The sequence below is a fragment of the Typopeltis vanoorti genome, chromosome 12, assembly GCF_054136105.1.
Source record: "Typopeltis vanoorti isolate ZY-2024b chromosome 12, IOZ_Tvanoo_1.0, whole genome shotgun sequence".
NCBI lineage: Eukaryota > Metazoa > Arthropoda > Arachnida > Uropygi > Thelyphonidae > Typopeltis > Typopeltis vanoorti.
The window spans coordinates 136,038,093-136,054,414 of record NC_143560.1 but is presented as its reverse complement, the minus strand read 5'-3'; the positions used below and the strand labels follow the sequence as shown (position 1 = coordinate 136,054,414).

General features: G+C 37.7%; 1 protein-coding gene across 2 annotated transcripts in view; it reads right to left on the bottom strand.

The window, feature by feature from the left end:
• Nucleotides 1-16,322, bottom strand: part of LOC150101245 (serine/threonine-protein kinase STK11-like) — a 305,719-nt gene that overhangs the window by 206,052 nt on the left and 83,345 nt on the right. For both annotated transcript variants that reach the window (XM_090401375.1, XM_090401376.1), the window contains exon 4: nucleotides 12,621-12,757. In XM_090401375.1, coding sequence (XP_090257501.1) covers nucleotides 12,621-12,757 — 137 coding nt within the window. The remainder of the gene's footprint in view (nucleotides 1-12,620; nucleotides 12,758-16,322) is intronic.

Sequence of the window (16,322 nt, the reverse complement as noted above, 5' to 3'; positions counted from 1 at the left end):
AGTTAATTTTGTTTGCAAAACTATGACATTTAAAATTGAACCATGTGGAACTCACTCCTCAATAGTTGAGAGAATGGTTCCCACTTAGACTTTTGAGTCAGATAAAAAATTCTCGACAAAAAGAGGATGATTCCTTCTAAGACCAAAGATATTATTATTACTGTATGGGCACCTCCATGGAGTATAAAGACTAATCACGGGAGACTCAAACTATCCACACAGGCTATCATACCTCCTTGCACCCATAAACAGACAAAATGCTAACAACTAACTGGCAACCCATTCCATTCATTCTCTCCTGGTTTCTGCTCCTCGTATACCATTTTATGATATCATGGACATGTAAAACTTCTGATCTCCAGCAGCCACCCTCTTATCCACATAACCACTATCATATTCATCCTCATTTGTTCTAATTTGCGTAACAGAGTTCCATGTGGTGTTCGGTCAAATGCCTTTGCAAAATCCAACAAATCATTGTGTAGCTATTTTTTCTATCCAGCTGAGCAGTTATTCTATTTTATAGTAGTTCATAAATTACTAAGGCAAGACCAACCTTTCACAAAGCCGTGATGTCTCTCATACAGTATTATATTCTTATCCACCCATTCCTGAATTCTCTTTATGACTACTTTTTTGCAGTACTTTTACCATCTCAGGAGTGGTGGTAAAAGTACTGCAAAAAAGTAGTCTATAATTTGCAACTGCAGTCTTAGAATATCCCTTTTTCAAGGGAAATATTTTTCCCTCTTTCCACTTCCCTGGAACTCTACCAGAGCTGAGACTTAAAAAGCCTAGTTAGAGGCATTGCCATTTCCTTTGCACAACCCTGCAAAATGCAAGCTGATATCCCATTTAATCCACAGCTGTATTTACACCGAGATTCTGCAGTATTCGAAGAACCTTCAATTCATTCACTTGTGTTCCCACATAAATCTGTCACATATGTCATAGCATTAACCTCACTTGGATGATATACCCTTGCAAAATGGTCACTATTTTATCTGCTTCTATCACTTCATGAATGACCATCAACACTCATGAAGGTTATTCTTCAATAGTCATTCTTCCTCTTACTTGCCGCACGGCAAAAGAACTCTAGGATTTCTGTTGTGCTTGGCTAGTTTCTTCTCATAATATGATTTTACCTTCCTTGCCATACTGGTCACTCTTCTTGCCTAACCATTGTACTATTCATGAGTTTGCTAGTCACCTTTCTCCTTACATCTTCAACAGCATTTTCTTTTTCCAAAGCTCATGCTTAATGATATTACTCATCCATCTAACTTCTACCTGATTAATCCTCTTTACCTTAGGTATAATTTAATATAGCTTCCTCAGGTGCACCTTAAATATCTCCCATGCACTAGTAACATGCACAAGAGGTTTAGAATATAGATAAAACTTGTAATTACCTGCATCATAATTTCACATATACCCCTTCTTGACAGAAGATTCTTCATTTCTTTACAATCGCCCAAGTCAAGACCACATGGTCACTTTTTCCCAATCAAAGATAATGTGGCTATATTAGTAATGGATTGTTCTTCAGATCCTATGACCAGATCCAATACTCTTGAATAAGTTATGTAAGTCTTTCTATATTGCAAACCTCCAAGCAGTGTCACAAACTTTTTACATATCAAATAAAACCAATACTAACCACTCACGTTTTAGAAAGACATCTCTGATTGATGCTTCCAGTTGAATTACATGGTCAGTTGTCGAATGATATCTGCAGAAGCTAGATCATGTTCTGAAATAAAAAGTTTTTTTTCACTCCAGAAATCATTTAAGACAAGAATCAATCTTTTTTTTTTTTTCTTCCCCCAGAATCTTCCGCAAGCAGCTGATCAATAATGGGGATCCTGGATCTTTCTCTGGCTTAGGAAGATAATCCTTTTCCTGGGTATCCAGAAACACATTCATGCAGCCTTCAGAATTTCTCTTTATAAAATACAGAATCCAAAAAAATAAAGTTTCCACTAGATGAAATGCTACAATAATTCTCTCAAATTAATGGCTGGTGAGTGTAATGCAATTTTGTCTTAACCATGTAAAAATCACATAATCAACATTGCACTATTAAAAGGAAGAAATAGAAAATAAAGTGCTACCTCTACTACTATTATCTAATCCCATATCTGTCCCAAATAGATGGGACAGCTATGGGACCCCCCCCACTAGCCAACCTCTACATAGAACATCTGAAAAAGCTAGCTATCAATACAGCAACTCTCAAACCTAGTCTCTGGCTACTGTGTTTGATGTGTTTGCTATTTAGCCACATGGCCCAGTTGAATACATTTTTAGTGCATTTAAATAGCCAGCATCCAAAAATCCACTTTACAATGGAACTAGAAGCCAATGGCTGTCTGCCCTTTCTGGACACACTAATCACACGTCTTCCAGAAGGTTCCTTATCATTCTCAGTTTATAGAAAACCCACACATACAGGGAGATATTTACACAATCACACCATCACCCTTCTCAACAATATGGTATTCTAAAAACACTAACCCACAGAGCTACAGCAATCTGTTCCAATGACAGTGCTCTCACTGCTGAACTTTCTCACCTACGTCACACCTTCCTGACCAATGGCTATAATGCCCATATGATAGATAAAATACTAACTGCTCCTCAGAAACCCCCCCCCCTGCCACTGTCTACCACAGAAGACTGCAACAAAGCTATCACCATCCCATACATTAAAGGCACATTTGAAAAGATATCTAGAGTGCTTAACAAACACCAGCTATGCACTGTATTTAAACCTTATGTGAAATTGGCAACTCTCATCCATTCACCTAAGGACCAATTCTCACCTTTATCACATCCACATGTCAACGAGCCTACTATGGACAGACAGGAAGAACTGTAGACATCCGCCTCAGTGAACACAAAAAATATATCAAGCACTTTCGCTATGGCAAGTCAGGTATAACAGACCATGCTTTGGATACCCCCTGCACACAGGATCGGTTGAAAAAAACAAAAGTGCTACACAGAGGCTTTTACAAGTCAGAAAGGTTGTTCCAGGAATCAACAGAAACCTTGAAACATACTCCAAATCTCTGTATAACTCTACCAAAGATTTGGGAAACAGTCATCCTAAGACAAAATTAATACCTGCTTTCTCTCTCATTTTTTTTTTTTTTTTTTTTTTTTTTTAAAACTTAGATGGCACCTAATTAGGACTTGAGTCTTTGTGTTGCACGCTACAATTGCTCATACTAGTCCCATTGTTATACCGGATTGTGGCTGTCTCGCTACTGTAACAAACTTTGTTTGTGTGTGTGCTCTGAAGATGTTGGATAGAATACCAGCGAAATATTAGCAATTCAGTCAATAAATAGTTATTTTCTTATCAATCTGTGTTCGCATCTATACCGTTAAAATTCAATCAACATCTACTACCAATTACTGCAAAATGAAGGAACTTAATTTTCACTTAATTTGTAAAACAGTAATCCAGAAGACTTCTCTAGATTTGTATTTTCTAATGTTCAACCTTTCTTGCCTTGTGAGTAGTCTTTTTTTTTTTTTTTTTTTTTTTGCAGGTGCTGGATAACAATACTATTCATCTAACTCCTACCTGATTTATTCTCCAAACCTTGGGTATACAGTTTGATAATGCTTTTTTCAAATACTCTTTCACTCCCATGCACTGTTAACATCCTTACTGTGCAGATTCTTATGCCATGGAACTGCTTCAAGCAGTCCCCCTGAGTTTCTGTTAATTATCTGCCCTGTAGTTCCACCTATATCCTTTTTTAACTGAAATTTGATGTCTAGCAATCTCACAAGATGAGACCACATGATGGCTGCAAAAAATTTTCCTCACTCAGCTTGCAATGTCAAATTGTCAAATCTCACAAGATGGTTTTATTTACCCAAATATATGTCATTTTTATATAAGCGAACTTCTTCATTTATTATGAGAAATTTAAAATTCACAAGACCATTAGTATAAAACAGCATTAATGAAATTATTATTAGCTACAAACAGAAAAAAACATTAATATATTGAATTACTTATTCAATTATTCAATGGGGAGAAGGGAGCATGCTGCTAATGATATCTGATGACTTGAATCCAGTTAGAGTTGAGACCTAAGACTGCAACTCTAATAACAGTTTTTCATGTGGCAGCGAGTATGAAACCATCTGGTGTGAGGTGGAATCTAACAAGAATAAATACACAGTGAGGTGTTCTTACAGTCCTGGTGGATGGGTTGCTAATGACAAAGAAATGCATCACCAAATAAATACGATGGGTGCAAAAAGAGTAATCATAACTTTAATTATCCGAACATGGATTGGGTAGCTATGAAATCGCATGAGAAGAATGAAACTAAATTTATTAAGCTGTTGTGAGACAACTTCCTCAACCAGCATGTGAGAGAAGCAAATCTTGGTTAAAGAATGTGTTAGATCTGATTATAGTGTCAGAGGAGGTTTAAGTTAAAGACGTAATGATTCTGCCTCCAGCTAGTAACAGCGATCATGCAGTACTCACTTGGGAAGTGGCTAAGTTTATGAATGCTCCATTCAGTAAAGGTTACATGCTGAACTACAAAACAGGAAATTATGACCACCTGAGGGGTATGCTGGGTTCTGTATCATAGTATTATCAGTTATTGGATGAGAAGGATATTGACAGTGTATGGGAGTGTTTAAAAAATATTTAAATGATGACATATCAGAATGTGTCCCTAGAATTCAAAGAATGAATAGAGGAGGAGTGAAATGGATGTAATTAAGCAATTCGTAAGAAAAGGATTATTATTATTATTATTCCAGGCAACTCCACGGAGTCTAGACTCCCATCAAGGAAGGCCCTAACATCATGTCAAGAACAACTATTCAACATTCACACAGTATCTATCATACCTTGCCTTGAACTCATTCACGGTCGTAGTACCCACAACAGACTCTGGAAGCTTATTCCACTCATTCACCACTCTCTCCAAGTAAAAAATCTAGCTCTAACACCCTTGCCCAGCATCCATGCATGACCCCTAGTCCTCCCACCACTAGTCCTATTTTCAAAAATATCTTCTGGATCAATCTTATAGAAACCCTTCAGTAATTTGAATGTCTCAATCATATCACCCCTCCTCCGCCTATCGACCAATTTCTGCAACCCACAAATCTTCAACCTATTCTCATAAGGTTCATTCCACAGACCTGCTATCATCTTGGTCACTCGTCTCTGGATCCTCTCCACTTGCTCCCCATCACGAAGAAACCCTGGTGTCCATAACTGGGCACAGTAGTCCAGATGGGGTCTTATCAAGGCTCGATACAGAGGAACAACAACTTGTTTGTCTCTGCATGTTAAAGTATTTTTCAGAAGCCAAGTGATTTGATGAGCTGATTTAGCCACTTTTGCAATGTGCCTCCTAAACTTCAATTCCCTATCCACCAACACTCCCAAATCCCTGGCCTCATCAATCTCCTGGAGTATGGTTCCACCAATGTGATATACTGCTGCTATTCTTTATACCCCAAAGTGCATAACCTTACACTTTGCCACATTAAATTGACATCCATTTTTCCTAGCCCAGTCCTCCAAACTATCCAAATCATCCTGTAAAATTTTGACATCCTGTGCACTCCCAATTGCTCTACCCAACTTTGCATCATCAGCAAACAAGTGAACACTTCCTCTCAGATTCTTTCCTATATCGTTAATGAACAAATTGAAAAGTAGTGGTAAAAGAACAGAACCCTGCGGCACACCACAAGTCACAAGCCATCTTTTGGACTCCACTCCTGAATAAACCACTCTCTGGTATTTCTCCATCAACCACCCTCCTATATATCCATCCCCATCTGCTCCAGTTTACTGATTAGAGTTCCATGTGGTATCCTGTCAAAGGCTTTGGCAAGGTCCAGTAGCATCACTGTAAACCCATTACCCATATCCAGTTAAGCTGTCACTGTGTTATAAAACGTGAGCAAGTAACTGAGGCATGATCTACCCTTCACAAAACCATGTTGTCCCCCATACAATATCCCATTTTCATCTATCCAATCCTGTATTCTTTTCTTGACTAATTTGTCTAAGACAATGATTCCTGATATGCTAATCAGTCGGTAATTTACAACAGCAGTCTTGGAACCACCTTTATGCATTGAAACTATTTTCTCCTCTTTCCATCCCCTCGGGACTAACTCAGACCTGAGACTCGAATTAAACAAAATAGTCAAGGGTACTGACAATTCTTTACCTGCTTCTCATACGAACACAAGCTGGTATACCATCCAATCCCACAGATGTATTGACATTGAGGTTATGCAATAGACTACTCACCTCAACTTCATTCACCACAATTCCTGTATAATCTACTGGTTCATTCGTTTCTGCAATGTCACCACCTGGATGATATATTCTTGCAAAGTGCTCACTCAGTAACTCAACTATATCAACTGATTCGGTTACCTCCCTACCATCGGCATTCTTTAAAATCATTCTGCCATATACATTTTTCCTTTTACTTGCAACATATCGAAAAAAACTGTTTAGGATTCTCTTTAGCCTGCATGGCCAATGTTCTTTCATAGTCTTTTTTGCTTTTCTTACCACAACTCGTTACCCTTCTGGCTTGTGCTTTATACCATTCATGTGCCTGCCGGTCACCTTTCTCCTTAAATTCCCTCCATAGTTGTTTCTTTTTGTGCAGCTCAAGCTTAATGGTGTTATTCATCCATTTAACCCCTACTTGATTTATTATTCGGACTCTAGGTATACAGTCAGCCATTGCTTCATGAAAACACTTCTTAACTGCCTCCCATGCACTATCAACTTCTAGTCCTTGCAGTTGTACATGCCATGGCACTGAACTAATCAAACTCCTAAGCTTGTCATACTTTCCAGCCCGATAATTCCACATGTACCCTGTCTTAATTGTAAATTCCACACCTTTAGCCACCTCCCAAGTCAAGACGCTATGATCACTCTCACCAATTGGTGGCAATGTGGTCATATTCGTTACAACCAAATTCTCAGATGCAATTACTAGACAAGCACTCTCTGATCCCTAGTATTTTCCATTACATGCTGTCGCAGATAGTTATCCCTAATAACCGCATAAAATCCAATTCCTTCCTCCCGTGTGTCCTCTCCTCACTCCAATCAATGAAACCATAGTTGAAATCTCCCATAATAATTACCCTCCTTCCACTCATTTCTTCTATTTGCTTGTGCATACTGTCACCACCATCTTTTCCATCACCTGGTCTATAGCAGCACCCAATTGTATATTTAGTTCTGCTAGCCACAAACTCACACCAAATGGCCTCAAATGTGCTCTTTTCTCTATTCTGCAATTCAACTTCTATTCTCCTTGGCTGCAGCTCATCAGCTATCATCAATAATACTCCTCCCCCCATTTTATTCTCCCTGTCATTCCTGAACACACTATACCCATCACATTCAATCCCACTAGCTATATCATCTACAGTCAGCCATGATTCACTAATACCAATAACCTGTGGTCTGTAAGTGCCAACCATGGCCAAAAACTCTTCCTTCTTGTTCCTAATACTCCTAGCATTAGTGTACATGAATTTAAGACCCCCATTAGCCCCAACCCTACCTTGATGCCTTATATTAACTATCCCATTCTGATTTGTTGTCCTTATTTGCTCGGGCATATTATATTCATTCATACATTTAACTGCCTCCCTAAGGACTGTATATCTACCCCCCCCTTAATAAATCTAGTTTCCCTGATTTTGCACATCCACTACATTCAGCAACACTTTCTCAAGTCTCCTTACACCGTAACCATTCAAATGCAAGCCATCCATCTTATATAGATCCTTTGGCCCATCGAACTCACTCCACACATCCACAAATTCCACACCACTCGTCATACATAACCCACGCATAAAGTCATTTGCAATTATGGCCCTCCTTTTAAACATTTCACTGTCATACCGTGGCAAAATACTAATCATTCTAACTCTCTCACTCTTTTCTTTTGCTACCCCAAACAATTCATTCAGGTCCTCTAACATTTCCATTTTATCTCCTTTCAAATCATTAGTACCTGCCACAACAATCATTTCTTTCACCCTTTCCTTTTGCTCTCTAAAAAGATGATGTGGAAAGAATATCGTGTGCATCAGGAAAATGTCAGTTTTATGATAATTATAAGCAGCAGGCCAGAAGAGTCAAGTGTTGTACAGAAAGCAAAGCCTGAGTATGAAAAGAAACTGGCACTGCAAGTGGAAGAATTCTATTGACATGCTGCAAGTAAAAGAAAGAATGAATGTGAAAGAATAACTCTTCTAAATGCAAATGGTATGTGGGTGAATGATGTAGAATTGACCGTTCAACTAATGAGCAGCCATTTTGCTAAAAGCTATCAACCTAGTACTGTATATACAAAACTGAACTCACTGCTACCTCTTTAACATATGAGGAAATTTGTGTGAATAAGGAAGAAATACTAGAGCAGTTGCAAAAACTGAATAAGAATTCAGCAATAGAGACTGATAGGATATCAGCACAGGTGCTAAAAGAGTGTTCAGCTGAAATGGCTATTCCTTTAACCACGCTACCAGCCAAGACGTCTATAGACGTCAAGGTTATCATGGAAGTGAAGTGCATATTAAAATTGTAATGCCATTGATATTACATTGAAATATATGATGGATACGAAGCGTACAAGGATGCATATTTAATCCATAATGGCCAGTAAGATGGTTAACTAGGATACATAATTTGAGTTTCAGAACAAGGAAAATTCCACAGGAGTGGAGAGAATGTGTGATAATCCCACTGCACAAGGCTGGTGCATAGACCGATATATTCAACTATTGACCAATCAGTATATCAGGAGTGGTGGTGAAGATTTCGGAAAACTTGGTTAGGCCTCACATTCAAAAATGGGTTGACAGAGAATCTCTACTTTGTAATGAACAACATGGGTTTACTAAAGGAAGGTCATATTTTAGTAACTTGCTCACATTCCCCTTGCTGTATCCATAATGTATCCATTCCCCTTGTGAGCAAGGGGAATGGATACATTATGATACTTTTGGATTTTGCTAAGGCTTTTGATGGAATACAGCATGAAAGATTGTTGAATAAATTGGAGAAAATGGTTCGGATTATAAAACATTAGCATGGATAAAAGGATTGCAAACTAACAGGTATCAAAAAGTGGTACGGGGGGGGGGAGAATCTGCAAGATTCAAGGTAACCAGTGATGTGCCTCAACGATCAGTCCTTGGTCTATTGTTATTCAATCTGTACATTACTGACACTGAGAAGGATCTGACATACGACATACAACTATTTGATGTTGATGCAAAGATAGGTAGGGTGATCAGGAGTGTTATCGATAAGTACTTGCAGAATGATTTAAATAGGCTGGAATTGTGTGTGAAAATGGATGCCATTTCACTGTTAATAAATGTAAGGTCATGCATTTTGGTGTGATTAGTTATCCAATGTCATATTATATTGGTGAGAATATGCTTGAAGAAACTGATGAGGCTAGGGATCTTGGAGTTTGAGTAAACAGGAAGTTGAAGTTCAATGATCATATAGCAAAAATTGTAAATACAACTCAGAGAATAATTGCAATACTGAAACAAACCTTGACATGTAAAGATAAGGAATTCATTCTGCCTCTTTACAAGGCAAAATGACCTCACTTGGACTACTGCTGGTCTCCTGGTTCCCGTGGTGATTCTGATACAGGAGGGAGAGTATACAAAGGAAAGTGTCAAAAATGATATCAGGAATGTGGAATACTGATTATGAAGATAGATTGAGAATGTGTAGGCTGCAGACACTAGCAAACAGGAGAAAGAAGGATGATATGATTGAGACTTGGAAACTTCTGAAAGGGTTATACAGAATTTCAGCAGATAAAATTTTTCATTTTATGGAGAGTTGGGAAAGGACATGGAGGTATCCTGAAAGATGAGAATGAATGCTCTTAATAATGGAATTAGGGCTAGATTCTTCTCTCATAGAGTAGTGTGTGATTGAAATGGACCGCCTCTGGATGTTATGTGTGTAAATAGCATGAATGAATTCAAGAACAGGCATGACAGCTGCCGTGAATAGTATGGCCTCCCTTGATGAGTTCCCGACTTTTTGGAGGTTCTCTTAATAATAACGATGACAATAATAACACTTTTTTTTTGCAAAAGGTCAGTAAAACAATAATTCCCCAATTCTCTGAACTCACTGCATTCAAGTTTGTTGACAACATTAGACAACAGTGCATAATTCACTGACTTCTCCAGTTTAATACCAAATGTGCCAAATTCTCTTGTAAGTAATGTAATGCATTTGATACGAAATACATGTGTTTAGTTATTAAATACAACAATAGTGTTTGAATTGTTTAAGTCTTCTTATTTTGGGCCATAATGTCTAGAAAGAATTGTGAAACTGAAAAATCAAAGATGCAAAGAAAACTTCTGATTCCAAAGATGATGTACAAAGAGAACTTAGTACAGTACAAACTTTCTTTAAATGTATCACACAAATTATGGGCTAAATTAGGATTTGACCTGGATTATGAGTGGAGCTCTAAAGCAAGGCAGGGTTTTCTGGAAGCAGCATCCAATATCCTGAAACAGAGCTCATTCATGAGAAAAAAAGGAAACAATAAACTACATCATTACCTCTTCAAGATACCAAAGCTCTTAGAAGACATTCAAGTCCAGTTCTTCATCTACAATGTAAAATTATAAATAAATTCTACAAGTTTATATATAATAACAATGATGATGACTTCTATTCATGCTTGTGTTTTCACCTTTCCCTAAGGTTAAAATTACCCCATTTAACTCTGTTTCATTTAATGGTCTCTAAGCTTGAATAATTTATCCTACACTATACTTGATTACTGAAATGAAGTTCATTCATGGTGCATGGATGTGTTGAGAATGTTGAAAGGACACATACTACCAGCAGATATTATTACTATTATTTTGTGACACCTCCAAGGAGTCCAAAGCCTCATTGAGGTAGTGCACCTATTTTTTTATTTATTTTTTAATCTTTGTACTGGTAATGGGCAGTACTACCCTTACATCACGTCCAGACTTGATATAGGCCTAAGCCTTTACAAGTGTTTTACCCTATGCCTGTTCTAGTTATCATTGTGGTCATTCTTTGGTGGCAACACCATGCCACCAGTGTGCCCTGTAGGGCCCTCAAGGAAAGAACTTTTATATCCTTCTGCGTAAACCCAAGCTGTTTTAAGTCTTTATAACTATCTGCGCTCCGTACGCCATGTAAAGAGATGGTGGTGCTGGTAAACCTCAGAGTTGCTCCATGCTCCTCCCCTATCTGACTAACTAGATCTTGGTTATTCTTATAATAACAGTGAGTGCCCTGTTCCCACCACCTGGGCATCAACTTCCCAAACATAACCATCTCTTTTAATCACTAAGTCTAGCTTACGCAAACCTGTGGAGATCCTATAATGTGGTTCCAACGCAGTCTCCCAACCTTTGTTCTTAAAGTAGTTGTTCAGAATGGAGACCACGGCGTCATGGCTCTGCACGCGGATCCTATGAGTGCGGAAGCAACACTGGGCTATATGAGATGTCTCACTGTATTGGCAGCCAGCCCTACAGTTTGAGTAGCCACTTCCCCATAGAGCTGTGCAGGCTCGAGTGAGTAGGGCATCAATCCTCGTCCTGATAAGGTCAATATACTTGAACCCAGGGAGGAGTCTGGTGCCATCCCTTACCCAATCATGCTGGGGAGGCACCAGATATGATTCTTTTTAAGGAGCACCATCTACAGAAAAGTGCAGCAAAGATGCCCATCTCTTGTGTTCTGCAGGTGCTGACTCAATTAAGGTACCTTGATGATGGGACCAGTCTTTAGCCTGCCTAAAGTCTTCTTGTATTAATGGGCTATAGAAAGCCTCTCTGCAGATAGGGGAAGAAGATAGTTCAAATTTCGCGATTCTGGATAGCCGCAGGTGTGGGATCATCCTGAGCCTGCTGTCCTTCCAAGCACCAACTTGTGGTAAAAGCAAGGTATGAGATAGTGGGATAGGAGAAACAGTCTTTGCTAGGGCTTGAGAGGAGCTTTCCTCAAAGAAGCAATCTCAACTTCTAGGATAGAAGGGACAAAAGACCTTCCCTTTGGGGTGAGCATGATACTGAGGTATCTCCTCAGTATCATGCTCAGTTTGCAAGCTTACAATGGCCTCCCATGCAGGGGAAACTCTATAGTCTCGACCTTAAGCTTCTTGTCACGACCAGAGGGGACAAGAGCTAAAGAGCAGGACTTCTCTACATTAATAGAAAGGCCTCAAATAGAGGCCTTTCTATTAACACTCCAAAGACTCATCGAGGTAGTGCACTTACTCTACAGCTTTCCTTGTCTACCACTCAATCCACCAACTGAACTGAACCACCACTCCCATCATCATCTACATCAAACCCAACCATGATATTCAACTTCCAACAGGAAGTTCAATATCATGTTACATGCTATAAATTGGTTAATCATAGCTAATAATTTGGAGTAGGTCAGTGAAGTTCTGTTACTATGGAGAACTACAGCAATGAAAAATTATGAAAATAATGAAAAATAAAATATTGTTTTTAAAACTACTTACAGTGTGACCCCAGATGACCACACATCAACTTTAAACCCTGAGAAACTCTCCAGACCAATGGCAATTTCTGGAGGTTGAAATGCTGGCGATCCTTGACTTGTGTGACAAGTATCATCTTTGGCAAATTGGTCTAGTGCCTATATTTAAGAAAAATTAATTACACAGGAAGAAGAAACATTTCTTCCCTGAAAAAAACAAAAAATTTTACAATGAATTTAAGCAAAAGTTTAAGAGTTCTTTCTACATTTTTTCTACTTTTATCTTTTTTTTTTTTGCTTGCAAGCTTACAATCAACTAGGATGAATGTGCAAATAGTCTTAAGTATTATTTGTCAATAAAGATTCTACTATATTTCAGGAAATGTTTTAACTGCACTTCCTTATCATGGTATTATTATTATGTAACACTGCTAAGGAATCGCATAATAATATTACAATCAAAGGAGTCGCAGCATATTACATATTTCAATATCCTCAAAAGCATTTTTCTGAATATAGTAAAGGTCTATGTAGTCTTACAGTAACATTTCTGGTTCCATAATGCCACACTCATAAGGACTGTTATAGGTTCTATTCCTTTTAAAATGGATTCCTGAGCTAGTTGATATTTGACAAAGGCAATTTTTTTTTCCTCCAATAAACCCACATTTTTAATCTTTCATCACAGAAAAAATTATTGCATAACTTGCACTATTTCAAACAATAATATACCAGTTTGGATTTTTGGATTATGAGATGGCAGCATTTGTCTGCCATACTCTTTCCCCAATGCCTTCCAAACCATAAATAACCATGAATTCAGAAATCAATAATGGTTTGGATTGGGGAATAATTGCCTGTCAATATCCAAAAATTGGGTAGGGCTAAAGGAACTCCAACTTCTCCCTTCAGGGAATAAAAAGGCATTAAAAGATGATGACAATGAATTTAATCTCAAAAGAATTTAAAACCTTTCCCCAATTGGTAAAGGGATCTAAATATTTTTGATGCTAAAATTATTAGTATGCAGACATTTTCATGAAATACGAAGGCTCATCATCAAAGGCCCACATTTATCATTATTCACACAATATCTATCATACCTCTCCTTATTCATTCGCTGTCAACACATTCATGACCACTCAGTCAACTATTCTACTCATTCACCATCCTCAGCAAAAAAAATAAAAAATAGTCTTTGTGCCACTGCTAACTACACTTACCTTACACCTTAACTACATTAGAAAATTTCCAGGAGTAATTTCCTTTATTTACTGTATAAAACACCCTCAGTACAACGGCATAGCTAGAGCTTTTGCCACCCCTTTCAATACACACCAAAAATACTACAAAAAGTCAAAATGACATACAGGGAAATAAATTAAAACACTATGTTTATTTTAGTTGTAAGTATAGCTGTTAAAAACTAATTATTAATTAAGTAATAAAAATTACTAAGTTAACATAAATAAAAGAATCGTCGAAAAATAAAATTGTGTCTCATGTGAAAAGTGTCACCCGGGGCGAACCGCCCCTTCCACTACCTCTAGCTATGCCACTGCATCAGTAATTTATATTTCTAGCATATTCCATCTTTTCTGTGAGTCAACTAAACTTGGTAACCTACAAACATTCAGTTTATCTTTACAGGAGAATTCTACAAACTTATCGGCCTTTTGGGTTGCTTTCCTGTGGACTCCACCACTTCCTTATTTCCTTATGTTCACAGTAGTCCGGATTTGATTGTATCAAAGTCATATAAAGAGAGATAATTAACTTCCTTATCTTTGCTTTTGTTAGTGTTTTTCAGCATGCAAGTAAACTTCTGAGCTATTCTACCTGCTTTTGCAAAATGTCCTCTGATATTTTCCAAAATAAAGCAAATAGGATGATTCCAATTCCATTTATGGCAATATAAAGCATGTAACTTTTTTATCTCAATGTTCATAATCTCACAACTGGGTACTATCACTTTAAACCTATAGTCCTTTGGACATGCTGCATATTTAAATCATCCTGCAAGATTTCTGTTAACTATAGCTTCATGTTCATCATCATTTGCTCCAATTCACAGAGTTGAGTTCTGTGGGGTAGACTGTCCAACACCTATGAGAAGTTTTATAATATCACAGTATAGCCATTTCCTTATCCAGCTGGACTGTTAATTTATAGTAGAAAGTGAGTAAATTACTAAGAATATATTTCCCATCCCACTTCATAAAGCTGTACTATTTCCTTAAAGTATAATATTCATTATTATTATTATTATTATTACATGACACCTCCAAGGAGTCCAAAGATTCATCGGGGGAGGACACCTACTCCACAACTCTATGTCTCCACCATCAATCCAACTACAACGAACTGCAACTACTTTCATCGTCTACATCAATGCCATCTACTGCCTACCACTACCACTAGTATTTTCACAGACAATCACAAACATCCATGCCCACAGCGGGATTCGAACCCGCAGCCTTTTGGCTGGAGAGCAGATATGCTAACCACTCAGCCAACCAGACTGGCATATTCATACCCCTTTAGTTATTCACAAATACTTTAACCACCACTCAAGGTACTGAATGGTCTATAAACATGCTGCCTCCAACTTACTTCCATTAAGTAACTGAAATATCTTGTCCCTTTTCACTCCCTTAGGACTGTGTCAGTTCTAAAGCAAATTAAACAATCTGCTTAAGAAAAATGCCCCTTCTCTCGTATTTTTTCAAACATATTAAACAATATCTCATCCAATCCTCTGTCTGTATTTAGAGTGAAATTTCTTAATATCTTAAATACCTCCAGTTCATCTTTTTTGTTTTTTATATTAATTTCCATCCAATGAAGATTGTAAACCTTAAAGTAATGTGGATAACCTAAAGAGAAATTTTTATTTTAGATAAGCTGAAATCCCTGCCCTAGAGATTAAACAGAACTTTTCCATGACACTTTAGAGTCCAGTGAGTAGGGCAGTGGTCTTAAGGGCAATGAAATTCCTCTCCCACTGAAAGCATTCAAAAACATCCATACTAATGGTGGGATTTGAACTTGCAGCCTGTGTGGTTAGAGCAGGTATGCTATCCAATCTTTCAACTAGTCATTATCGCATCAGTCACTGAATACTTGGTTAATACAACCTTCTCCTCAAGAACACTGAAAATTGACAGCAAAAAGTCTAAATTGGAGAGAGAGAGCATGAGCATATTCAATAATTAATACAAGATGATAAAGACTGAGAAAATATTATTCCCATTCTTAGTGAATCAATGATATACTGTCCACAATTGGGTGCAAGGGTGTACCTTGTTTGTGAATTTTTGGTGCTCCATAAATCCTAGGTGTTTTAACATGGAAGGGCTTGAATTTGTTTACTGTGTCTTTGGGCCAGGAAGTGACTTTTTTCAATAATTTATGTGCCTTATTCTTTTGTGTGTTGTGGGATTACGATCTATAATTTTGTATGCTGACTGATCTTGTAACTTGACTGATCAAGTCTAAGCCTCACAAAAATAATATCCTGCATAAGGAAATCATTGCTGTAAAAGAGCTACAGAATAATATCCAGATTATCATAACAAAAGCAGACAAAGGGAATGCAACCGTGGTGATGGACACAACAGAATATGAAAACAAAATGCACACACTGTTACAAGATCAGTCAACATACAAAATTATAGATCGCAATCCACCAACACACAAAAGAATAAGGCACATAAATTATTGA